The following is a 26,974-nucleotide window of genomic DNA, read 5'->3' as shown; positions in this document are numbered from 1 at the left end:
AAACTCCAGGGTCTCAAACCCAATCAGAACTCCTGGGCCACTCCTCCCAAGAGGTCTGGGGTGAGATAACTTCATCTAGGGCTCACACAGCCCATTCCCCAACACAGGGTGTCAAAATTCACACACGTGGCTTACAGCCGTGCCTCTCACTTTAACAATGCTTCTCTGAAACTCTTTGCCTCCCTGAGGCACCTCACAACATATTAGCTTCTTTTCTTGCTGCCGACACCCCTTCCCGGGACTGTTTCCCAAAAAGCTGGAGAAGGAGCTGGGTGATGGGAGAGGAGAACCATGATGGCACAGACTGTCTACACCTTCCAGCTGCTCTCCTTAATCAAGTGAGCTACGGGGTGGCCGCACAGCTGCACCAAGCTCCCAGCCTGGCCCACTTTCACTGTCATTAGCGCTTACTTGTTTCATGGCAACCCCTAAACCTGACAGCTGACACCCCACTGTCCCTGCTCTATGGACAAACAGAGGATCAGTGAGGGGATCGACCTGTTTGACATGCCTGAAGCCCAGGTACCAAGAGAGGGGATTTGCCCTGAGGCAGCAGAAGTGGAAGCAAACTTCATCCATGCCCTTAGGCAGCGCAGCTGAACAGACCTGCAGTTACCTCATCTCTCCACCATGTGAAAGAGCAAAACTCTGCTGGGCTCCACTGGATCTCACTTAGTCCTGAAGACTAAAGATGTCTCTGTGGCAGTACTGCTCTCAGAAACTGTGGGAGCCTACCAGCTGATGCCACCTTCCAAGGGATGACCTTTGCTGCTGGAGCACAGGCTCTGGCTCATTAACACAGAGGAGGTGAAGAGTGGTGGTGTCACGTCTGACGCATTTGGCCTCACTGGTGCTGAGGTTTGCAGTGCTCTTCCTGAACTGCAGGAAGTGAGGAGCTCTGTGTCCCAGTAAGAAATAACTTGGAGTGAGCTTCAGGTTGACAGGTGATTTGTTTTCTGGGACACAGTAACTTCTCTGAGAGAAGTCTTGCTAAATCAAGAGGCTGTCAGAGCTGAGGAAGAAAGCTAAAGTCCTGGGCTGAAATGTGACTAGGTATATTTTCTACTGTAGAAAAGATGCATATGTGGAAACTTTCTCCGCTGTGGAAACAAACCTGTTCGTCTTTGCTGAGATGTCAGAACAATTACTCCTCTCCCTCAACTCTTCCTTTTGTTTTCAGATCTTCCTTTGGTTTTTCACCTTGAACAAAGAGAGGCCTTACATATTTATAAAAGAAGAGCTCAGAGACTTTGTCCTCTAACATCTTATGAAATTATTTTGTGGAAGTTTTTGTATTATTCCTTCAGAAGAAATGAGTCAGTTCTGCAGTAGGACACTTGGAGCCTTTGCAAAACAGTCATTCTTCAGAGACATTAGGGGTTAGTTTTGATGCAGAAAATAAGTGCAAAAAAATGAGGGAGGTTACAGCTAGTGAAGGTGGCACTAATGGCCCTGTCCCAGGAAAGCAAGTGGTGCCAGTGGGAGCACAGTGGCACAGGAGGGAGAGGTGACCAGATATGAAACATTGATCTAGGACTGCAGCAGGCACTGCACCCACTGAATCTGCTCCAGGGAGAAAATCCTACTTTGCCACTTGACTTAAATGGCTGGATTGGGTGAAGTGCTCATTCCCACGGGGACTCTGTTCGTCCCTGGTCAAAGACATCGCTGATGAAGCACAGTAGATCTATGAGCTCTTGTTATTTCCACAAGTAAACCACAGAGAGTAATACTGTGCTTACAAATGAGTGTTGCACCAGGATGCTGGTAGAGCTCTTAGCCAAGTTCAAATCCTCTCTCAGATAGCAGTAGGAGTAAATCCTTAATTCTGTTTGTATTGTATGTGGCTGGTGAGGGAAAATGTTCCCAAATATCATGTCCAGCAATTGAGAAATGGGAGCGGTTCTTCTCCTCCTCCTCTTAAGCAAGCTGTAGTAAACCAGGATTCAAGGAGAACCTGTCTGTGCAGGTGAAGAATATTTCACTAGGAGAAAATTATTTCTTCGTTTTGGTGTTACGAAATGCAGTAACAGGACAGATGGGATTTTGTAGTTTACATTCATTGTTCTTATGAATAGTTTTTCTTATACGCTTTGGTTTTCAGTGCTGTAATTTTCTCCTTACCTGTGATGGAGATGAGTGCTTTTAGCATGGGATGGTTCACCTCAGGTACACCTCACAGGACTGTACTCTGACAGAGTACCACACGTGGCTGCAATTCTGATCTACTTCTTTTGGTCTTGTATTTTTAACCAATCTTTAGCTCTAAGACAGAGTTGAGAAGAAGTCTCACCACAATAGAAATTAAATCCGAAGCTATGAATTGGAAAAGGACATCAGGGTGTCTTAGTGCTGGCTTTCAAAGAGACATGCAGATGTCTCAGCATTCACATGAGGTGACATTAGGGAAGTTGCAATACATGCATTGAAGGGCCTGGCATGGCATGAAACTGGTAAAGTCCAGCAACTGCATTACAACTAAAACATGAAGAAAATGCTAATAGAAATTTTTTTTTTTTTTTTTTTGTTTGTTTGTTTGTTTGTATTAGCTCTCAGGTAGCAATGAATAAACTGGAACATTTTCAGTAGCTCTCTTGTACACTTTTTTCAGGGATAAGAGGGAGCAATGCAAGCTGATTAGTCATTTCAAGGGTTCCCATATAGTATGGGTACAATAGTCATCATAGTATTCAGCAGATATTCAACTATCCTGTTATTTTTTATTTATCTCACTGTTTGCCTCACAGTTTAGCCTAGCAGAAGTGAACTTCCACTTCTACAGAAATAAATAAGCTCAGTTAGACTCACAGCATGGGAATTTTACTGTCAGTAAAATTAAAGGAAAACATAGAAAATCACAGGAATTCTATGGAAAACAATAACCTCTCCACACTGGTATGGACTGTAGATGAATTGTGGCAAAACCACATGTGGCGTAGTCCCCTTTCTTCACAGGAAGGGAATGTACTTTGTCCTAGTGGTATTACCTCGCCCCATCTTCAAGGTGAAATTTGCATACAGGAGTTGTTAACACCGTTATGTAATTTTTCTGGGGCCGGCTAGCCTTGTTACAGCAGAATCACACAAAGTGGCTGAGGTGTGAAGGCACTTCTGGAGACTGTGTAGTCCAGACCCCTGCCATAAACAGGATTGGCTTCAGTAGGTTGTTCAGAGCCATTTCCATTTGGGTTCTGAATATCCTCAAGGGTAGAGACCTCGCAACCTTTCTGGGCAATCTGTGACAGTATTTGGCAGTGTTTACAGTGTCATGGTAAAAGTGAAATTTTTACTTATGTTTCAGTAGGATTCCCTGCATTTTGGTTTATGTCCACTTCCTTTTACCTTCCACTGGGCACCACGGGGTGATCCGATGCAGACTTCTTTATTTTCCTCTCCTCTTATCAGGCATTTACACAAATTGACAAGACTGTGTAAGCCTTCTCTGCTTCAGGCTGAAGAGTCTCAGCTCACTCAGCTTCTCCCCATAGAGCAGATGGCAATTTTAGAAAGTAGCCTCATGAAGATATTTTGCCAAAGAAAACACTCTAGAAAATCAGTAAATTCCAGGTCAAACAGTAACAAAAGACATTCATAAGTGCTGCAGGTGTCCATTCATGGCCGTCTCAGAGATTTCACACTACAGGCTTTCTCAGTTCTATCATAAGTCTTATTTTTTTACAATGTGTGATGAAAAAATGAAATTTAAAATAGCTAGAAACTAAAAGGGAGAGAAATTATGTCTTGAGTCAGCTCAGAAATGTTAATTTCTGAATCACATGCCACCTCATCCACTTTGGCAATTTTGGAGATGCTGGATTCATGTTTTTGGGACACTTGAGACTGGCAGTTGTGTGTGTGTTAATGAGAGGAGGGATGGTCCAGATGCCCTGAAACCACACTTAGTTCTTGGCTATTGTACAGGCTCTGTAGATCAGAGGCAGCGATACCATTAATCAGGATGAGTACATCACAGCTCAACAGGCTGTCAGGCAGCCAGTGAGGGAAGAACTTTCAGTTATCAGACAGATCAGCAAGCACAGCCCTCCCACTCCTAGTAGATTAAATATTATACTGGTAATTGCCGAAGTCAACGTATTACCCTATCATCTCCTTTATGTTAAAATACGAGACTCTGAAATGTTGTCAGTGGAAATAATTTCAAAGACAGGCAATCTACTACCTTGTAAAGAGAAAACTCCTGGCAGTGTCAAGAAATTCCTTCAAGATTCAGCACAAAGTGTTACATGGGGATCTCCCTTATTGACAGGTATCTTCCCTTGAGCATGTCCCAGTCACAGGGTCTCTGGATTTCAGGCAACACCCTTTTTTTAAGCAAAATATCCCAAAGCAATATATCCTGAACAAAGACACGGGGATGAACTCGCTCTTTACCTTGAGGAACTGACTCAGGACCTCTACCGTGCTTACAGACAGTAGGTGCTCTTCTCCCTGCTCATGAGGTGATTCTCTCTGTAGACTGCCAGAGCACCAGACTCCTCCTCTTTTCTTGCCAAAGCCCATGTTTACAGAACAGGATGGATCAACCCTTCTAGCTGCTGCTGGAAAAGTTCCTGCCCAAGGTCTGAGAAACTCTTTGGTGCTCCCTTGGTCCAGGATCTATGGGAGATGGTAACTTAGAGCAAGTGCTACCTCACTCCACTCCCTCCATCCACAAGATGCAAATCCTTTCTGCCACTTAGCTTTTCCTGGGAAGAGATGTGAAGTAGGAATTAGGTTCCAGATCCTTCAGGCATCAGCAAACACCAGGAAAAGGCTCCAGTTCCTACTGAGCTTCTGAAGCAGCAATTGTACTGCTGGTAGGCCTCTCCCTTCCTACCCTGCCTGGGGAGATGATGATCAAGGTCACTGGAATAATTAATTTTCAGTCATAAGGAGTTAATAACCAGGTATGCCAGACATGTACTATCTGAATCAGACTTAAACCTGATTCTTTTGATATTTCTCACGAAGTTAAATTGCTACAGAGACAATTTATGTGCAATCCCTCTCAGGGTCTGAAGTAACACTGCCTCTGCCACAGTTCTGCCTGCCAAATTTTTGATATGGAGCAAGACTCTTGAATAGACACACTTTTCAATTTGTTAGTTAGGATTGTATTTTTTCTTTGAATGTACAAGATTATGCATAATTATTTCAATACATTGTTTATTAAAAATAGTGTTGTGTTGAACAAATTAATTTCATCCAGCTGTGTGATTTCTATCTTCCTGGTTTGGCCAACGTTTATCAGAAAGAACTGCCCATCTCTCACCCATGTTGAAGCTACAGATCATTTCAACATCTCCACTGCTTGTATTGTGCCTCCTCTGCCAGATATTTTGTGCTTATGTTTTTACAGTAAGCCAATCTGATTGCTATGTGAGGCTCTGGTTGCCTACAGCTTCAGATGAAATATTCCACACCAAAACCATCAAAAACTGCAGAAATCCTGTGTGGAATGAAACTTTCTACTTCCGGATACAGAGAAAAGTCAAGGTAAACAACCCAAAACCTCTCTTTTTCATCTATCTCTGGGCAGTGTCTTTCAGTTTAGCCCCAAACCCCTAAACTAGAAATGTCTTCAAATGCATTTCTGGGTTTACTTAAAATTCCCCACGTAAGCTGAAGCAAAACAATTATGGCTTTGCTGGAATCCAGTTTTTACTCATAACAGACAGTTATTATTTATGTATGGGTAATGAGAGTCTGACCTCCTTGGGGGAGGCTGATGGGACCCATGACAGTGACAACACAGAGAAAATGAAATGAAAATATAAAATTACACTGTAACAGAAAAACACATCTTTTTCTGAAAGGACATGAAGTAATGGCAGGAGTTAATGCCAAATTCTAGTATGATTAAGATTGGTTTGCTGCTGCAAATTGAACTACACTCAAATACCTGTGAGCAGGTATTTGAAAAATAATAGGTATTTCTGAAAGCAGAATATCCAGGGATCTAGAAAGGTGATTATTAATATGAAGTAATCTCTATTGCCCATCTATCCCATATGAAGTAATACAGGACTTTTGGCAATCCATATTCCTCCCTAGAAGATTGCATTTTTTATGAGATCTACTTAAAAGCATAACAGCTGACCCAAAAGAGATCTCAGTACAGCTTTAGTTGACAAGACTAAAATCTGGTTCTTACCTTACTTGGTTCTTTATACTCCCTTTCTTACTCTTCCTTCTCACACTTTTTCATCAATACTTTTCTATTTCCTCTCTATAAAGCTGACACTAAGCCTGGAAGAGCTACAGAATGTCATACTTCTTGCATGTCATACATGCTAGTGAATTGGATATTTTTCATTTCTTTTCCCAGAATGTTCTGGAAATTACTGTTTCTGATGATGACGTCATTCGTGATGATGACCGTGCAATTGTGCTTTTTGATGTAGCTAAACTCCCTCTTGGGGAAAGAGTTTTTATGGCATTCCCACTAAACACAGAGGTAAGAGCTTGGTCACATATTTAGTACAGCATGATGTCCATTCTCTCCCCTCTGTTTGAAGAGATGTACTGTCTCTTCTGGTTTTACCGCCAGGACCAGCTTGGTGATAAAAATGTAGCAAAATTTATTAACATCCTGGAAACTGCACATCAGTGACAAAATAGATGGCCTTCTCAAATTCCTGTTGGTTTCCTTTGGCGCAGGTCATGGCCAAATTCCCAAGCCCCAGAGTAGATGCAATTTTATGGAAGCTTTGCACTTTCAATAATCTGATAGAAAATAAGAGTTTATCTAATCCTCATAAAGACTATAAAAACCAAAACAATGCAAGCACAGGGAAATGATCTGTTTCCACAATATTTTCCTAAATACTAAGCCTTAGCATATCGTGTTCAGTATATGGAAGCTGGCAGAGAAGAAAGTGTGAAGTGGGTTTGTTAGGGAGATTTATAAGTATCAAACACTCTTAGTTCTGCAAGTACAATTGAGAACTTTCCCTTGGGGGAGAAAAAGCTGCTTCAGTCATTTAATGCTGATAATAGGAAGTACAAAACAGAATATTTTTACTTATTAAATGTAAAGGATACAGTGCTTGCAAAAATTAAGGTTACTTTGAAAACCTCTGTACATGCTACTTGAGACAGCTTCTTTTATTTTATTTTCAGGGCAAGGAGGAGCTGGAAGTTGAGTTTGTATTGGAGACCATGTGAGTAAAACCCTATTATTGTTGGCAGCTTGGATTTATACATTAGTGCAGGGAAACCTTTTGTAGATCCAGTATCACCTTAAGAGCCAGAGACAAGTTTTTCCAAACTTAATATGTGCATTAAAAAAATTATTGTACAAAAGGAAAAATGCCATGACATGGAGAGGAGTCGAGAATCTTTTATTCTGTGACTTTCTCTTAAGATTTTTGTCTTACATAGTTCAGAGTTGGCTGGGAAATCCCACTGCAGTAAGTCTGCAGATTTACTGGACAGTTTTTTCTGGGAAAATCATGTCTGTGGAGAACATTGCTACCCAGCTTGTGTCATGCCTGTGTTACTAAGGCTGTTGCAAGGACTTTCCAGGTGCCTTACAGCAAGTTAATAATTTCTGCTGGGTCATTATGTGGCATCTAATGTCAAGGGAGCATACTTACAGAAATAATAAGAAGGAGTAAGGAGAACAATAATAATAAAAAAATTAGAGAGAGAAATGTGTTCAGTTCAGGACAGTATCCAGAACATATTGTTTATAAAATATATATCATTTGTTCTTTTCCAGCCGGGGTCTTCCTGAAACCATCATCACAAATGGGGCAATAGTGGTAAAATAGTGTTTTGTTCTTTTGTGTTGTTTCCCACATCATTCCTTACCATGGCTGACTATAGTGTCAGTGAGGGAAAGTCTTTATTCTTTAATGATACTTTCTCTTAGGAGCTTTATCTTTAAGGAGACCAACATGATCTTAGAGGAGCCTTCTGGCTATTATAATTTTCCCTTGTTTTGTCTGCATCCATTGAAAATGACAATGTGAATTTAGCATAGCACCATCTTCCCATGTGACAATAAATTAATTCTCACATTCACTGTGCCTGGCAAAACTGTCCAACACAGCTGGCCCCCACATTCAAACAATGGCCTTTCCTACAGTGATCCTTTCAACATCTGCCAGCACTGGTGGTGTGGTGGCTGGATGAGTTATCTAATTCTCTGTCCTCATCACACCTACCATAGTGTCGTGAAGAAGCCTGTCTGGAAGTTCATTTGGACAGCAGGAGGCAAAAGAGGCGTTTTTCGGGTAAGATTATTACTTCTTAAAATAAATATTGTCTCTAACAAGGCCTGGACATTGCATCAGCAAGCTACTAAGGTATTAATTGATCACATCTAAGGTGATCTGTACAAAATTTGCAGTAGGGAATGCCACCAGTCCTGCAGCAGGTACAGGTTCAGGGTTCTGACTTCACGGAGAGTCTTGTGCCAGACTAGAAACAACTGGAATCAGATGCTTGTACAGAATGTATCTAAAACCCAAGCTAAGATTCTGCAAACCTTTGCTGCAGTACTGCTAAACCCTGAAGAAGCTTCCTCAGGTGTTCTAGTCCATGGCGTTAACTTTGCTCAGGATCTCTGTCACTTTGACTTACGCATATGCACAGAAACACCTCATTTTTTGCAGGGGTTAGCCACTCAGCAGCTGGCTCCTGCCTGACCCTGGTCAAGATCCAGAATCTAGAAGTTCCTCTGCCCACATCCCCTGAGGGGCTGGATCTGGTAGGCAACCTCAGAGCATGCATAACGCACACTGGCAGGATTACCTAAGCTGTTCATATAAATAGGGTCATCTGCTGCAGGGGGCTGAGAACTTCTTCAGCTCATTATTTGGCGTGGGATGAGGATTATTTACCATGCAAAGTACCTGGTTGTATTCACCGTGTCATGATGAAACTGCAACAGAAAAGCAGCAATCTAAAATTCAGTGCCATCCATGTCACATTCCCATCTGACTTCTTGCTCAGCACATTATAATGATACAGTCACCTGAAAGGTTTGGGGTTTGGATCACTTTAAGAATACAGATTTCCAAATATAAAGGAAGAGGAGAAGGAATTTGTTCAAAGCTACCTTTTGCTTGGTTTTTTTTTCCTCTCTCGTTTTGTTTACAATTGTAAGTAACTTTGTGTATGCATTTTATCTCATTGTTTTAGAGAATGAGCTAACATTTACAGTGAGAGGATCCTTTGAAGAAACCCAGACAGTTTCAGTGGGCTGTGACTCCCGCTCCCCTCTCCCAGATCCCACTTTCTTCCACTATGCCAGATACAAGCAACCCTCCCTGGATGTTGCACTCAGGAAGAAGACGAAGCTTCCCACCTTTGTACGTTATTCCAGAACATGGTAGACAACACAGACAGTTCTATGACCTGACATTTACATGTGAGTAGGGAGCAAGAGGAAGACATTTCTGTTTTAACCAAAAAGCATTCCATGCTCCTTTTCAGTGTACTTGCATGTCATGTGGACCAAGGAGGAGAAGTGTCCCCTTGACAATCCCTCTGAAGTCACTCCCCACCGAGAAGGAAGTAGTTGGTGAGGTGAGTGTGTGCTGGCCATGGGGAATCCTTTGCAAGTTTTTGGAAGTTCTTTCTGATTTGCATGAAGCAGAAACCAAAGGCCTTTTCTCTTTATACAGACAGCTGTTTTCTAACCTCCCTCCAATCTAGGGCAATGCATAGTGAAGTGAATTATTTGGAGCAAAGTAAAATGGGAAATCCAAGGGAAAAGGGGGAAGAAGAAAAACAGCTAAGCTGTGGCTCATGCTCCTTGTACTGTCCATGTCCTTAACGAGGCTGGAGATGACTGGGTGCCTCTGGGACAGAGTGGTGAGGCTGCAGCCTGGCACACTGCCCCAGGAAGCAAACTGAGCCACATTGGTGGGGTGCTCAGCCTCTCTGGCTTCCCCTTGCTTTGGGAGAGGCTCTGGTTTCAACACCCATCTTCAGTGGTGGATCCTTCCAGGGAGGTGAGCTGCAGCACTACAGCTCTTCTGGTATTTATTTGTGTAGCTAACTAGCACCAGGCAAGCTACACCAAGTTTTATGGGAGAGATAACATGTGGACTACAGATGATAGTGTACTAAAGTCTTCATCTATTAAATCAGTGCACATCTCTGGTTACTATTGAAATATTGAGAAGAGATAACATTTTTTTTTGAGATTCAGAGTTTTGTAGGTGTTGTGATGACTAGAAAGATACATGTCTTAGTCTGACTGGGGGAAAGGGACTATCCTAAACAAAATATAAATAATCATTATTGTACCTTTTCAATTTTCAGCACAGAAAATTTGATTTGCTCCTTAAGGTGAAAAAATGGTAAGACACCTGTGGATTTTCCCCTGGTTCTTTGTATTTAGATAGTTGTAAATCAAGTTCCGATCCCACTGTTACTGCCTTTGTCCTGAATGCTGGTCCATCTTCATTTCAGGCTATAAAATAAAATGCATTCAGTACATAATGCAAAGATTTTCAGCAATGAAGATTTTGTAATGGGATGGGGATTTAAGAAAAGGTTTTATAAAGAATACACCAATTTTCTGTTCATACTGTGCTGCAATCAATATTACATGGTAAAGGTTACTGTAGACACACTGTAGACATCTACTATTTATTGCCAAATGCAAATTCTCAATAAAAGCAACATTTCAAAACTAATTGAAAAAACCCTGTTTCCCAAAAGGTCTCTTTAGCTGTTTTCCTTCCACTAAAAGATCAAAATCAGAGTGCCTGGATACTCTAAGATGTGAAAAAAATTGAAATAATAAATGTACCTGCATTTATTGTTTTAATGTCTACTCAAATAGATAAATGCAAATAAATTCAATGAAGGGATTGCTTATTTCTAAACCAACGAAACACACCATTTTGGAATATTTTTCAGACCTTAGTAAAATTTATAAGATGGATACGCTACATTATGTAGTATATTGCAACAGAAGAGAACTTCCAGAAAAGCAGGTGCTTTTTCCATCATGCTGTTTATTTTCAGTAAATATGCTATGAAATATGCATACAGTTCACCACTGTCATTGAAAAACTTCTTCCTTAGAACGCCTATGCAAGATTTTCATAGCAGCTTTCAAACCACAAATGTAGTGCTTATAGACATCAAGGGAACACCTGAGCATGTAAATCTGCAACTTCAGTAGAAGAACGTTTTGCAGGCATTAGTGGAAGTTTGCACAACTTTTAAAAGCCACCTTTGAAACACTGCCCTCTGCAGGCTTCTGGATTTATGTCTGAAAAGGAGCGGCTGTTATTTGTAGCTGTATTTAATTCCAGGCATCTTTGGCAGGAAGAAAAAAAATTCCTTTCAGTTCAAAGGCAAATGGACTGTTTTTCTCTGAGAACAAACCAGAACATTTAATATCTTCCTGCTTTGCTTTATAAAGACCTGCTAGTGAAGGCATGTCTACTTAGGAAGTAAAGGAATTAAAATGGTGGCTTAGACCACAAATGTGATGTATGATACCTGCTCCCTGTTCCAGCCAGGAAGACCTAGATGTGCGCCTGGGGTTTGACCTGTGTGTCCAGGAACAGGATTTCATTCGCAAGAGGAAGAAGGTGGTTGCAGCTGCCTTGAAGGACATTCTCCATCTGGAAGAGGACTTGCAGGACAATGAGGTATCTGAGATATAATTATTCTCTGCTTTCTGCACAGGTGAGCGTCAAAACACAGCATTGACGGTCACATTTTCTTGGAAACCTTGTAGTTTCCTGTGCAAGCTACAGCTGACTTCTTTTCTCTGTTCTAGGGATGAAATGAGTACTCATCATAAACATGAATAAAAAGCCTGTAGCCCTAGAGAATCTAGCCTTGTGCTCAGTAGCAGTCTGCCCCACAAAGTAGAGAAGGGCTTAGGTGACCTCAGAACCAAGGCCAAAGTTTCCTTTTGGCCAGATCTGAACAGCGGATTCATCACTTCATTCCCTCATGGTTGAAACTGGATTGTGTTTTGTTTACCCTTTGTGCCACCATCTAAGCTCCTGTTGTGTGAGCACAGCACGCTGCCAATCTGACTTCATCTGCTCAGCATGTTCTTGCTCAGCAAACAGGATTGATAACAGAGGTTTTAAGGCAGAGGAAAAATCAGGTTTCTTTTTTTAATTATGCACCCATGACTGGAGTGTGAAGCCTAAACTCAAATGCAGACATGATAAATTTTCTTGTTTTGACCTAAACTGTGTTCTTGCAGAGCTGGATCTTTCAGATGCAAGACTCTGCCTTTCATGGGTCATTCCCTCCCCCTCAGATATAGAGCCCATACTTCCCTGCAGAACATACAATCTCTCTGTATTCTTTTGATTTGTACATGACATTCATTCACTCCAATGCATAATAGCTGTTTTTACTGTTAAAGAAGCCAATTCATGTATATGAATTAATTCTTTTCCTAAGACTTCCAGTCCCTGGACTTCTCTATGATCACAGAAGCAAGTAATTGCTGCTCTCTTGCATACATAGTACTGTATATACATGTGTTAGCTGGCGTGAGCATGATTTCTCTTTCCCTCCTTTCATTAAAAGGGAGTGGTGTCACAGCCTCTGGAATCAGGGGTTCTGAATTGGCCTGTGCTCCTAAATCCATCAGTCATGACATTTCTAGTATGGCCTGTGGAATAACTGTACAATAATTTCAGCAAACTTCAGGAAAAGAGAAGTTTTTACTGCTCACATGGAAAGTCATGGAAACAGCACTGATATTTTCTGGTCTCTTGTATCTGACAATAATCTGATTCAGTTGAAAGAAGGTCCTCTAATTTTTGCTGCTCTGTATTAATGGTTTTCAAACAGAGCACTAAAAATGTGGTAATGAATTTCATGTTCTAATGCAGAGCTGCTTGACAGAGGGAAATATGAAGTATTTCTTACCCCTTACATGCCCCATTATTCATTCAGGTTTTTCTTCACATTGGACTGGTGCCATATTTTTTACTACTTTATCAGTGGTGTAAATTTCTCATTCTAATCAGAGATGTCTCTGTCCCTTCTTAGACCATGTCACTAAATACGTGTATTTTGGGATTGAACAGGTACCTGTGGTGGCAATCATGACAACGGGAGGTGGAACCAGAGCTCTGACAGCCATGTATGCTCACCTCCTCAGTGTGCAGGAAATGAATGTCTTGGACTGTGTCTCATACATCACTGGTTTATCTGGAACAACATGGTAAGACCAAGATAAGAGCACAGAAATTTTTCTGTAATTGACACCAAGGAGTAATCCTGAGTTATTTGATCTTAACTATCAAGACAAGGCTTTGTTTTTCTGCTGTGGCTTGTTGTTATTGTTTCTTTTGGTGGGTGTTTTCCCACATTTGCAATTAATTAAATCTGTGGATAGTACCAAACACATGTTGTTTTTTCATATAAATGAAATGATGCAGTACACAAACCTCCATAACTTACCAAAGCTCTGCTTCAGAACACACACATTTCCTTTGGTTTTTTGTTTGTTTGGTTTTTCTTAGGACCATGTCAAACTTGTATGAAGATCCTCACTGGTCCCAAAAGGATCTCAAGGAAACCCTCAATGATGTCCGAAAGCATGTACTTAAAAATAAGTTTGTTACTTGTTTTGCTCCTGATCGTCTGAAATACTATTTGGAAGAGTTGCACCAGAGGAAACAGGAAGGACATCAGCTGTGTTTCACAGATCTATGGGGACTCATCATTGAAACCATGTTACATGATGAGGTACAATAACAGCACCTTTCTCTTCAGATTTGAATATCTAGTGAATACAGCACTGAGGAAAGACAGTAAATCAAAAACTAGTTGAGATTGGAAGGGACATCTGGAGTTCATCTTGTCCAAGCAGGATTAGCAAGGGCCGGATACCCAGATCTATGGGCTTTGAATATCTCCACAGCTGAAGGCTCCACAAATTCTCTGGGCAACACATGCCAATGTTTGACCACCCTTATGCAAAAGAGATTTTTTGTTTGTTTGTTTGTTTATTTTTCATATAGATGCCTAATGCGTGTGCCTTGGCAGTACCATTCATTATGTCTGTAATTATACAGATCTTAACATCACACCTGGTACAGAAAAGATGTGAATGAAAAGAAAAACAGGAAACTCACAGTACGAACAACTTTTCATTTATTCCCCACAGAATCTAAAAGGGGCTTACAAGAAGGCTGGGGAGGGACTATTCACAAGGGCATGTAGTGGTAAGACAAGAGGGAAATGGCCTTAAGATGAAGGAGGGTAGGTTTAGATTAGGTATTAGGAAGAATTCTTCACTTTGAGGATAGTGAGACACTGGAACAGGTTCCCAAGAGGTCATGGACTCCCCATCCGTGCAGGGGTTTAAGACGGGGTTGGATGGGGAGCAATCTGGTCTTGTGGAAGGTGTCCCTGCCTATGGCAGTGGCATTGGAACTAAGTGATTTTTAAGGGCCCTTCCAACCCTGACCATTTGTCGATTCTGTGAATTCACATGTAAATATTAGAATGAAAATCTTGCTGTTCTTTTAAAAGAGCTGCACAATAAGATAAGGCAAAGGAAAATCACTGGCCCAAAGGCAGTATCTCTGAGCTGTTAATAATCACCCTGCAAACATCTCCTTCAAGACCTGTGTTCAGGTTTTATTTTAATCTTCATGAATATTTCTTTCCCACTAGGCCATTTATACTTTAGAACGAGAAAACATTCCCCCTGTAATATGATTAACCCCGCACACATCCACATTTCTACTGCACAGTGGTAGACTCCCTGGGATTGTGCTCAGCAGGGAGCTGTGAGTGTCCCCACAGCCCTGTCCCCTGACCAGCAGTAGCCCAAGGGAAGCCTGGTGGCACTGGTGGCACAGCCATCCTTCCATGGGCTGCTCTGGTGATGGGGAGCACCTGTAGTTCTGCTTGTAGGAGCACACTCACAAGCCTTAGGTCTGCTCCCAAACCATCCCACCCTTTCCACCCTGCCTGAGCTTTGTAGCAGAAGGGCCAAGCCTTGCTGAACATTAACTCTGCATGAACCTTGTCTCTGTCACGGGTCTGAGGAAAAGAGGTTTTTCTGGGCAGTCAGAGAGGGCATTCTTTCATAATGAAATATTTCCTGTCAAAAGTGCTTTTCAAACATTCCCAGTCATTTTTTCTGAAATAAAAAACACAGGTGCCAGCATTTTCTCCTTACCATATTCTTTCAACACATGAATTTAGGATTATTTGTGTGGTGAAGCGTTGGGGCAGGGATAGGGGTGACGGCACCTTTCTGAACTAAGCATCTGGGGAACATCCTTGTTGGAATCATGTATGCACTGCATTGACAGAATCCCGGGTTAGATGAAGTGGGAGGCTCTTTGTGTCATCCAGTTCTCCTCAGCTACTGTCATTCTTCAAAACAGGAGGACTGCCATAAGCTCACAGATCAGCAGCAGGCACTAAATCAGGGTCAAAACCCCCTGCCCATCTACCTCTCTCTCAATGTGAAGGATAAAATCAGCGACCAGGATTTTAGAGGTAACAGTACTCCAGAACTGCATTTCATGTTTAATCCCAGTTGGGGTCAATTTAGGATTGTCAATTAAATGCACAAATACTTTGAAAGATTAATCCACCTCAGAGGAGAAATTTACTGGTTAATATTTTGAAGACCTTAGTATAATTCTGTATTCAGGATCAAAACCAGGACAATAGAAGACATTATGCACTTCTGTAGAAACTGTCAAAAAGTTTATAGAGACATGTAGATGTAAGAGGACAATTTGTTCTGCTTTTGTTCATTTGTTCAATTGTTTACTGCTGTGAAATGTACAGTGGATAAATGCCTGCTTGCAAAATGCCTTAATTAGAAACCAGTCTGCCTTAAAATGGCCAATATTGTGTTTTATTCAAATAATTATGCCTCTGCTGCTGTAATCAGTCTATCTCATGCCTTTTCTTTTAGAATGGGTGGAATTCACCCCCTATGAGGTAGGATTCCCAAAATACGGTGCCTTCATTCGTGCTGAAGATTTTGGCAGCGAGTTCTTCATGGGTCGCCTGATGAAGAAAGTCCCAGAATCCAGAATCTGCTTTTTGGAAGGTGATTTGTTGTTCTGGGAAAAAGTAATATAATGTAATCTGTTCCTGCACAAACCCCTCTTCTGAAATTTAACAGTTAGTGTGTTTTTATCTGCAAGGAGCAGTATATGGTAAAATACCAGAATAGCAGGTCACAATCTGCAGGATTTTTCATTTTCTCTGTGATCTTATTCATCTTAACAGATTTATTGATTTCATCTATGGTTATGCTTACTGACATGAGACCTTCTTTCTCTCTCTCTCTCTCTATATATATATATATATATTTTTCAGCAACAAAACTTGTGTATCATTCCTGCTAAGTTAAATCATCAGTTTCTTCTGCAGCCTGAGTCTCTAAAATACAACTTTTTATCTACAAAGTTCCTGCCACATCTAGCCCTGATTAAATTCTTAAGATAAAATTTCCATTTCAGAGTGCAAATAGGTTGTAATATTTATCTTTTTTTTTTTCCCTCTTGCATAAAAAAGTGAAAGCAGTAAGGAAACATTTCTTCCCTTTGCAAAAGCAATCTCTTGCCTCATTGTTCTTTCTACTTCCACCAACTGCCTAAAGGGAAAAGGAAGTTTCAAGGGGTTTCTTGAGAAGCAGAAACTTTTTCCTTGTGTGGAGATTTCACTGCAGTTAATGGTGTGGCATAAGGAAGCAACTTAGAATCTCTCTGTCCCTGGCTGCAATTTCAGAAAAGGACCCAGGTCTTCCCTTCTGTGTTCAGAAATGCTGTCAGGTTACCACCCCCTTTCTACACCTTGGCACTTTCTTCCTACCTTCTCTAGAATGATGCAGAGACATTTCTGCCCCTGTTCCCTGAAGTGTCCAGTGACAGAGTTATTCAAAAAGTTTAAATCAAATTCCTTTGCACCCCATTTATTTTCTGTCAAATACATCCTGTGCCACAGGGATCTGGAGCAGTGTATTTTCCTTGAATCTCATGGATGCTTGGTATATATCTGTTAATTCAGAAGACTTCTGGCACAAATGGACACGAGACAAAATTATTGACATAGGTGGGTTGTTCTTATGTGATTATTTTGTTTTATCTTTTTTTTTGCTTTTCCTCTATGCTGCTACTTACTGAATTTTTCAAAGCCCTTTTAGACCATTCTCCTCAGGAATTTCCATTATCCACATGTAGACCAGAAGGAAATTCATGCCATGCATTACATATAGCAATTATTTTAGTTATATGTGAAAAGAACCCACAGGATCCAACACAGAAAAATAAGAGACAATGGCCCTCTTATGAGATGTTTTCTGAGCAGGAGGGTAAAACTAGAGAAAATGATCCCTGTAGATGTAAGATGCTCCCACAGCATTCCACAGTATTCCATCTCCTCTCTCAGAAGTTGAAGCATCAGAGAAATGAGAGCAAACAACATTCTCGCATCTCTGAAGTCTACAAAACATTGACACAAACTTCAGTTACTACTGGAAGTCATTCCAGTCATGAGATCTGCAAAACATGATACCAAATTAAGAAAGATCTGCAGGGTCAGATTTCAAGGACAAATACACAGGACAAACACATTACAAAGAAAATATGACAAGGAAGAGAAGTATTTCAAAAAGGCTTCCTTATTCTATCTTCTAGCACTTGTAAGGGAGTAATTTGGAAAGTAAAGGAAGAAGGTTGTTCAATCAAGGATTTTGTATTTGCTGGTGAGGAGCATTAATTATGTTTGTGTGTCTGAGAGATTGTTATTGTGTGGCTTATGTATCTGAGAGAGATAATGTGGCATAGAGTAGCAAAGGAAGACAAAGTTAAGTGCAAGATATTTAATGGATAAAATCTTGGCAAAGCAAAGAAATTTCTAGTTGGTGAGGTGGACTCTTGCAGCAAACAAAACCTCTGTCACTGTGAAATGAGAAGAAGAAAGGGATTTTTCAAAGCTTAGCTAAAAAAGCATGAGATTTGTGAAAATCCTGGAAGTAAAAAGAGAAAGAAATCCAAGTTTTCCAACCATATTAAACCAAAGGATGACTTCACAGATTGACTTCAACAGTGAAGCCACGTATATAAATTGTTGTTCTTCCCTCTGCAGGTGATGAAGCCTTATTCCCTACAAGACCAAATGAGCTGGATACTCGAGTGGTTTGTCCTCCTGACAGCTTTTCAGAAATCTTCCGAGATGTTGCAATGTTACGTCCGGCAGCCTCAGAAATCCATAACTTCCTGAAAGGCCTCCAGATAAACAACAACTACCTAGAGAGCGAGTTTTCCAGGTGGAAAGGTATGGTAGCAACACCCTGCTCAGAGTTACAGTTTAAACCATCCTTGTGAAAAAGAAACAATCCTTAAATGTTATCGGGCTAACTGCTTTCTGTTTCATTCTTATAGTATTTGAAGCTGTTTGTCACTGAAAGCTAAGATTAGGTAGCAGGAGAGGCTTCAAAATAAGTTTTTCAAAAAAATTCATGAAGTCTCATGACTGATAGGTGAGAAGAATCCCAATTATTCACCCAGCACCTGTCTGTGCCAGCCAGCTGTTGCTGTGCCTGCGACATGGCACTGGTGCTGCCATACACTGTCTCTTGCCTGGCTCAAAGGATGTGGCAGGGAGCTTTGTTTCCTGTTATATTTTTATTTCTAAGTAAGATATCACCTTTGTAATGGTATTCCCTGTAATCCAGGTAGGGAATTTATATTCATATATATATATATATCATTAATATCTGTCACTAGATATTCTGTTTAAAATTGTAGCTGTGTTCCTGTTCTCAAAGTGAGCAAGGCACCCAACATATTTAGTCTTTTCACTGTGTTGAGAGAGTGAGGTGCCATTTTAATTTGTTTCATTAACAGAAAAATAAAAAAAGAAAACTACAAAAAAACCCACATCAACTGATCAGACTTACAGACAAGATGAACTAAGTCTGTTCTCCTAAGTGCTATATTAATCCCTTTTAGTCAGAGGAAAGCCAAAGAAATTGCAGAGTAAAGAGTGAAAAGAGGAAGCCAGATGAGGAACTGAGAAATTACTGAACTGCAGCCATCAGCTATATAGGTAGGTCTATAGGACCCAAGAAATGTTGAAGTCCCTTTTTTTTAACAATAGACTTTCCTCAGCACTGCTCTTGCCTTGGGCCCCTTCTCTGAAAAAACGTGCTTCTCTCCTAGACTGTGAGCTGGACTCCCAGCCCAACCACCTGACAACAGCAACAGACTACCTCATCCTGATTGATACTGCCTTTGCCTTTGCTACCAGTTACCCACCCCTTATGAGACCAGAAAGGAAAGTGGATGTCATTTTGCATTTCAACTACAGCTCAGGTTCACAGACAGGGGTGAGTCTTGCACATTCTTCTTCCCTGATTTCTCTGTTTCATCACTGAGTTCCCAGAACAGCTAATCCTCTACTCATAGAAATGTTTGTTTTTCCCCCATATCTGGGAGGTGTTGATAAGTTAACAGTTTGCTTTTAGCTGGGTGTCACATATCTTTATGGAACAGTAAAAATGTTATCAGGAAGTAATAATTTAGTAAACTGTACCTGCCCATTTTTACAAGTAAGTGGTTTTAGCTGATTTGAAGGCAGTCACAAGTAGAATGAATGAAGCTAATTGCCTTTAAACACTGTCTAGTATTTCTCAATGGAATCATACTTATTCCTATGCAAGGGAAAATGTACCTTCAGGACAGTATAACTGCAACAATAGAAGGGTTTGATGCAGAAGAACAGATAGGCAAATAAATGCAAAAAGAGTTTGCATTTAGGAATGTTAAATTCCTTAGGAATGAGAAGTTGTCTAAAGGCAACTTTTTCATAGCCAAATGAGAAATACAGCCAATGTAGATTTTTAAAGACAGGCATGTGGACTCAGATCCATCTCACTTAACTCTGCCCTTCCAAGTCCTGGCTCCATAAACAACCTACACCTAAACTGGGTATGTACCATAACCTGTCAGAACCTGTCCCTTGCCTCACAAATATTCCAAATGAAATCAGATTTTGATCAAATTCAAAGTTCTTCCTGCATGTTCTGATATTTTCTTTTGTTTTGCTTTCCTGTTGTGACAACAAGCCCCTGAAAGATGCCTCTAAGTACTTCGCAAAACAGGGAATTCCTTTCCCTACAGAGGTGCCAGATGACCAGGAAACTCCACATCTGAAGGAATGCTACATTGTTGGTGATAAAGAGAGCCCAGAAACACCTATTGTGGTATTTTTCCCTCTAGTAAATGACACCTTCAGGGAATACAAAGCACCTGGTAAGTTAACAGTTATCTTTCACATTAACAAGGCCAGTAGCCACTTTCTCCCTCTTTTTTATTGGATAATATCTCTTTTCAAATCATGCTGTAATAAGAGACTTGAACTCTCTGCTTAGATCTGAACCATATCAAGAAACTTAAAATGTGTGATTTCTTCTGGACAGTAGAGAAGCATGTGGGATTAACCTTTGGCACGTATTTTCCTCTACAGATTTTTTTTTTTTGGCTTTTCATAAGCAGATTGTAGTTAAGTGAGGAAAAGAATAGTCTGTTTATCTGCAGTAGCAGAAATTAGCAGGGGTAATTTCCTCTCATACTAGTCATCCTCTCCTGTTAGAGAATGCTCCAAGGAGTCTAAGGTTTTCATTGTTTAAAATAATTTCAAGGCTTACAGTTAGGCAGATAACCTTCAAAACAAAAGTATGAACTAGCAAAGTGATGAAAATGCAACAGTGAAGCATAGTGAAGCGATGAAAGAACAACACTGAGCCATTCCAACAGTGTCTGTTCACTTTGAAATTTGAAGAGTTTCAATAGCAACATTACCAGGCACTTTTAAACAGATGAATTCTAAATCCTGGTACTATAACCCACATGCCACAATATTCTCTTGCTACCAAAGTCTCAGTTGCTCCTTTTCCAGATGCTCAAATTCCTAAATCTGATTGTGAGTTCACTTCAAAGCCCCACAGTATACTTGAAATGCAGAAATTCTAGGTTACTACATGGTACATTCAATTTAAAACCAAAACAAGTGCAGAGACTATTGTCCCAATTACATCAATTCTTATCCTTTTGTATTAAGTAAGTTGCAAAAAATAATATGGTACTTTAGCTGTGTTGATGGAGTTCATTAGACATTGGAGGTGCACAGCTAGGGTTTTGGACAGTATTCAAATAGGCTAATGGTATTTTTGCATTTACACATACCATTCTACTCCAGCTCTCACCACTGATCAGATAACTGAAAGGTTGCTTTCTGCAGTTGCCCTTTTTAGAGAGAATTAAAGAAAGGAGAAAAGAGGAAAGAAGTAGAAGAGCTGAGATTTAGCTTCCATACTGCACTGCTCTTTTGCATTGCTCTGTGAGGGAGTGTGCTTTCCTTCCTCCCCTCAATAATTTCCAGAAAAGAGGGATGCCTAGCCTAAGTCAGTTATCTACCTGATAAGGTGTACATCTGATGATGTGCAGATGCTAAATGCCAAAATATATTATCAGGGAGTCTAAAAAGGGGTGTTGCTAGGTATGAAGAAAATTAATTTGATGACATGCATGGTATCTGCATACTGCATACACTTGAGGTGAGCTTGTGTTGCCCGACTGGTTCAGCTGGTAGCTGCAAGACCAGACTAAACAGGAAGAGAAAGAAGAAAGGTCCTTGTCATGCCCCCTCGAACAAAGTGTAAGCTGAGCTGGCACAGAAGAGCTCTGTGCAGGCAGTTTTTTGGGAGGATTGACGCCTTACAGTTGAGACCTGACATCCACAGCAGCAGGGTGGATGCTGCAGAAGGTCCTGTGAGGATGTCTGCCCATTTTTAGTGACAGGCAGAGATCATCTTAATTTATGGTGCTTCAGTACCATGCTCTAGCCCAGATCTAAATTGTACAGCATGTGAAGTTTTAGTACAATCACATGAACAGGCAGTTTTGCCATAGGCAGCTCATCCATCAGTTTGTTCAGAAGGGGAATTTAGAGTCTGGGCAGTAAACAAGCACAGCTGACATATTCAAACTGGTTAACTTCTGCACTGTTAGGCTATGCCATAATCAAGTGGAAAAGGAATTCTCTGTGTGAGACTTGGACTGCTTCAGCTGAGTGGTACCAGTTCCCTGTAACTCTGTGTAACCAGTTCACTGTCTGCAAAGCTGAGATATCTGTTGGACTCTGAGAGACCCTTGAAGGAAAATCAGAACCCTTTGATCATTGTTGTTAGATCCATGTTGGTACAGAAGATTCCCCAAATGCATGAGGTCTTGTCACTGAGATGCTGACTTTCCCCACTGCCTACCCCCTTGCCATGGGGCTCGTGGTGCAGGTTCCTGTGACTGTGGAGGGTGCTTGTTTGCCACAGTAACACCCTCTTGGCAATGTGATGGTCTCACTGGAGGCTGACAGAAAAATTCTCATGTTTCTGATACCATTTCTGACTATATTAAATTATATTTCTGGGTTGCTAAAGCTCTCTTTCCCTCATGCCAGCTTTCAGAAAATCAAAGGGTCTGTGGAAATGTTGAGGAAGCATAAAAACATATGTGAACCTGGTTTAATCTGGGAAAGAGTTAATTTTCTTCCAAGCTTGTTTGGGATCTGGAATGAGAATTACATTGTTCTTCCTTTTCTGTCCCATTAAACTGTTTTTATCTCCACCCACATTTTCTCACTATGCTCTTCTGATTCTCTCCCCATCCCAGTGGTCAGGGTGCACTGAGCAGGCAGCTGTGCTGCTGAGCTGCTGGCTGGGGTGAAACCGTGATGTGGGATTGCAGGATAGCACACAGCAGTGGATCTCCACACCCTCAGGTCTCTGCCCCACGGGTGGGATCTTCAGCTGTCCTTTAGCAGCCAAAGGCACATACTGGAATCCAGTAATCTTCAGAATCCAACAAAATTAATGTACCTCTTCCTTTCCAATAACCTATTTATTCTATGCACTAGCAGATAGATAGAAGCTCAGCCTGCTCATATGCTGTGTCCCATCGATGCAGAGTCGAGCAAAAACCTGATTTAGTTTAGGGTTGTGATCCACTATTTTTGCTTGCCTGAGAAACACCCAGACCCTAATTGTTTCTGTCAAATTAACCAAGTCATTGTTTGTCTGCTAGGTGTGAAGCGTAGTCCCTCAGAGATGGCAGAGGGTGAGGTTGATGTTGCCAATGCCTGTGGCCCATATTACATAAACAATCTGAGCTATTCAGAGGAAAATTTTGACAAACTGGTGAATCTAAGTTACTACAACGTCCAGAACAACAAAGATTTGATTCTTCAGGCCTTGCATACAGCTGTGGAGCGGAAAAAGCAGCGTAAGAAAGAGCAAGCGCTGCAAAAAGTACCCGATGGCTCTGGCATGCGTGTGCCTGGCAGAGAGGGAACCCAGCATTTGGCTGGCTGCCCAGCACCAGGGGAATATGAAATAAAGTAGCTATGAGTCCTGTTGATGAAGAAGACAAGGAATTTCATTAGGAAGTGAAGAAAAGCCAAAGAATGCTAAGAATAGCACTTCATTTGTCATCAAAAATGCTAAGCCTGTCTGTCAAGAAGAGGGAATCAACTCAAAAAAACAGCTCTTCCTTAATGAACTCATGTGCTTCCCTCGTTGACAACCTCAGGAGCGTGGCTAGGTGAGGCTGTGCTCCCCTGTGCTTGCCGAGGTGACCTTCCAGGCCAGGGCCAAACTGCGTGGACAAGGAGGTGTGAGGAAGTTTACACTGCCTGTTTGTGTTCTACCTCTGCTATAGAAACAGAGGATTGCCAGACCAGAAATGCAGCAGAGAACAAAATCCATCACCTCTGAAACTAAATCATGGAAGCCATTTGTGAACTAAGAAATCTTTATGTGAATGTAAATAAATATTAAATTTATATCATAAACCACCTCTTTTGAGTAGGAGTTACAGCAAATAAATAGTTTTCATACCAAATATGTGTTTCAGCCACTTATTTTAGGTGCTTCTTCCTCTAATAGCAAGACAAAGGCAACATGCAGACATTTCATAGCTGCTGAACAACTATTGAAGAAGGAAGTATACCTGCTCCAGACCTAGATGTAAGCTAGTCCAGGATCCTGGGACCCCTTGAGTTTAGGATTACAACTAAGACCCATCTCTACAAGAAGCAACTCACTTATTTTAGCAAGCTGGATTTAAATGTTATTGATAATATGAAACATTCTTTAATATTGATAATATAAGAGTGTTAGAGGCTATTACATTGAAAAGACACAAGAAACACAGACAAAGCAAAACTAAAACTGTATACCTAATATCACTCATGCAAATGTGATTTTTTTAGCTTGCTGTAGAGTATGGCAACTGAAGTTAACAGAACATCAACTTTCACCTTGTTGATGCTTTCTTTGTGACATTAACATGTCTCCTTTCCAGTAAGCAGTCTAGGCTTTGGACATGTAAAATTTTGATATATAAAAGTCTACATTTATTCTTCTAATATTTTTAATTCAATGCTATTGTTTTATTTATTAGACATCTTATATCCACAAGCCCATGTTTCCTACAGGCTTCCCCACTCCTCAATTCTGCTGTAGTATTCTTTGTCAAGAAATCCTGCTATTGTGGGCCAAAAATGGAAGTCTTACAAATTCCTTTGCTCTCAAGTTTGAGGGTCTCCTCCTAGGTGGTGCACAGAGATGTAACCCTTCTGTTTGCCATGTAGGTCAGTGAACACTTCCCTGCAGGAGCCAGGAGCCCAGAGAGCTCCTGGACTGTATGCCCAGAGTTTATCTGCCATGGAAACGAGAGAGCAGACAGCACTCATGCTGATGAATGTACGGGACGGGATGTAGCCAGAGGGCACAGCCAGACCTGGGAATTTGGAAACACTCCCAGGTTCCCATATACAGCTGGAGCTTTATTGTCTGAAGGGAAAAAATTATTTCACCGACAGCAGGAAGCATCCAGGCAGGAAGTCTGAAGAGAAGCAGAACGAGGTGTGTGAGTGCAAACACTTCCCTGCCCTTCCTGCTGCTTTCCAGCAGACACGAAAGGGTTGTGGAGAACAATGAGCACTTTACCCCATTTCAAAAATCTTGCATGGAATCTCAGTTTTTTATGTTCAATAAGAATACAGATTAAAATGTCAGGCCTGATCAAGGAGGTGGAACTGCTTCCATACAAGGTACAAATAGCTGAGGGATCTGCAACCTAAAAAAGAACAGAAGGAGTGAAAGGCAGAGAAGAGAGAGATGTATGAAGTTGGTGCACCTCTCTTCTATCACAAGACCTAGAGAGGATCAGACAAAACTAGCAAACAGCAGGTTTAAACAAAGTGAGATAGTTCTGCACACATGTAATTAAGTTTTATTGTTGATAAAATGTTAAGAATTCAGAAAACTGAATTTTGAGGCATTCACTAGAAAATTTTTAGGGACTGGAAAAATGCAATGTCTCTGCATCTCCCTCAGTCCTGCACTGAATCATGAATTCCAGAGTAGGAGGAGAGTCTGAGGCAGAATTGTACCTGCCCTGTGAGGTATGTGAGCTATGTAAGGTTGTCCAGTCACTAAATAATGGACTTAGCACCACAGACAAGGGGGAAAGGAACCTCACTCCACACTGCAGTATTTAGGTTTTCCACAGCTCACAGATAATTAATAATTAGGAGCAGTCAGACCTCTAAAGATATGGTGATACAAGACTAATTTAAAATAAATTACTGAACTTAAATAGGGAAGGTGTAACTACAAGGATAACTTAATTACATATGAATTAAGCCATAGTGAAAAGTAATGGCAATTAAAGGAATACAAAACCAAACTATGAAAAGGAGATTTTAAAAAACGAGGAAACCAGTCTGCAAGACCCTATGTGAAATGGTATAAAATCTTTGGACTCAGCATGGAAATTGCAACAAAAGGGTTGCAAAATATACGCACGGCCCTAAATAAAATGCAAAGCAAGGAACCAAGAAAAGGCAAAGTGGTTAAATGCCCAGAACTGAGCATTGCTAAAGCCTAACATCTGTTCTTTGAGGAACAGCATGGAGAGGAAGGAGATGAAAAGAGCACATCTAAACCTGCTGATGTGTTTAGAAAAAAACTGGAGCATATCAAGAAAATGCAGTATTCAATGTGGAAATGAGGTACACAGATAAAAATGTGAAACAGTAGATGTACTGGACCAGGAAAAGGGAGTTTAAATGATATGGATGCTGCGAAGGAGCCGTGAGTCACACAAAACCATTTGTAATATAGTGTTTAAACACAGTTTCAGCAAAAAGTTTTACTCCTTTTCTTTTAACTGAGATCCCAAGTTGTATTTTTTTTTAGTTAGTGAGCACAAACTTTAATGTCAGAGGACAAAAAATATTTGTTTTATTGATTTTCCCAAGTTTGTAGTGAATCTGGAGTTACACTCCACTACAATCTCCTGTGAATCAATGGCCAAGGTGATCCTCCTACGAGGCTTAACACAATGCAGGACCTGAGGGTTAGAACTAAAGGCCGTGTCTTCTACATGCATCTCACGGAAAGATTTCCATGGTATACGAAGATTTTTCACTGTGTTTAAAACAGTTGTCTGATGTCGTAGCTAAACACCACGGCGCTTAGTCACACATCTCTTGTGCACCCAAAGACGGCAATCGTCATCCGAAAAACACGAAAAGCATTTGGGCGATTCTGCGTTCAGATCGGAGCTGTCAAAATGTTTCCGGATTTCATCGCAAGGGGCTGAGATCTTAGCACGGAGGAGCAGCAGGCACAATTAACCTCCAGAGGCGGACTTGTGGTAAAATATATATATATATATATATATATAAAAATGATAATAATAAAAAGAAAATCCTCGGATTCGGAAAAAAAAAATAAAAAACCCAGACCGACTGCCCCTCCAGAAAAACCCGAAAGGCAGCCGGCTCCAAGGGCGTGTGCTGCAGGGAGACGGGCCCCGCCCGGCTGAGAGGAGCGCTGCTGGCACCGCCTCTCGCGGGGCCGGGCCGGGGCGGGCCCGCGGCGCTGGCAGTGGCTGTGGCAGCGGCTGTGGCAGCGGCTGTG

The 26,974-nt window shown here is 41.1% G+C and overlaps 1 protein-coding gene across 1 annotated transcript in view; it reads left to right on the top strand.

Moving 5' to 3' along the window:
- Window positions 1-23,930, top strand: part of LOC107205355 (cytosolic phospholipase A2 epsilon-like) — a 32,226-nt gene extending 8,296 nt beyond the window's left edge. The window contains exons 4-21 of the mRNA XM_033515223.1: window positions 5,360-5,496; window positions 6,329-6,457; window positions 7,123-7,163; window positions 7,724-7,766; window positions 8,177-8,240; window positions 9,151-9,320; window positions 9,445-9,537; window positions 10,279-10,316; window positions 11,489-11,624; window positions 13,035-13,171; window positions 13,473-13,698; window positions 15,354-15,468; window positions 15,896-16,033; window positions 16,933-17,040; window positions 18,076-18,264; window positions 19,152-19,318; window positions 20,057-20,243; window positions 23,070-23,930. Of these exons, the coding sequence (XP_033371114.1) occupies window positions 5,360-5,496; window positions 6,329-6,457; window positions 7,123-7,163; window positions 7,724-7,766; window positions 8,177-8,240; window positions 9,151-9,320; window positions 9,445-9,537; window positions 10,279-10,316; window positions 11,489-11,624; window positions 13,035-13,171; window positions 13,473-13,698; window positions 15,354-15,468; window positions 15,896-16,033; window positions 16,933-17,040; window positions 18,076-18,264; window positions 19,152-19,318; window positions 20,057-20,243; window positions 23,070-23,386 (2,435 nt within the window). The 3' untranslated portion in view covers window positions 23,387-23,930. The remainder of the gene's footprint in view (window positions 1-5,359; window positions 5,497-6,328; window positions 6,458-7,122; window positions 7,164-7,723; window positions 7,767-8,176; window positions 8,241-9,150; window positions 9,321-9,444; window positions 9,538-10,278; window positions 10,317-11,488; window positions 11,625-13,034; window positions 13,172-13,472; window positions 13,699-15,353; window positions 15,469-15,895; window positions 16,034-16,932; window positions 17,041-18,075; window positions 18,265-19,151; window positions 19,319-20,056; window positions 20,244-23,069) is intronic.
- Window positions 23,931-26,974: the final 3,044 nt, after the last annotated feature.

Source organism: Parus major, chromosome 5 (assembly GCF_001522545.3).
Source record: "Parus major isolate Abel chromosome 5, Parus_major1.1, whole genome shotgun sequence".
Taxonomy (NCBI): domain Eukaryota; kingdom Metazoa; phylum Chordata; class Aves; order Passeriformes; family Paridae; genus Parus; species Parus major.
This window is presented reverse-complemented; position numbering and strand designations above follow the sequence as displayed.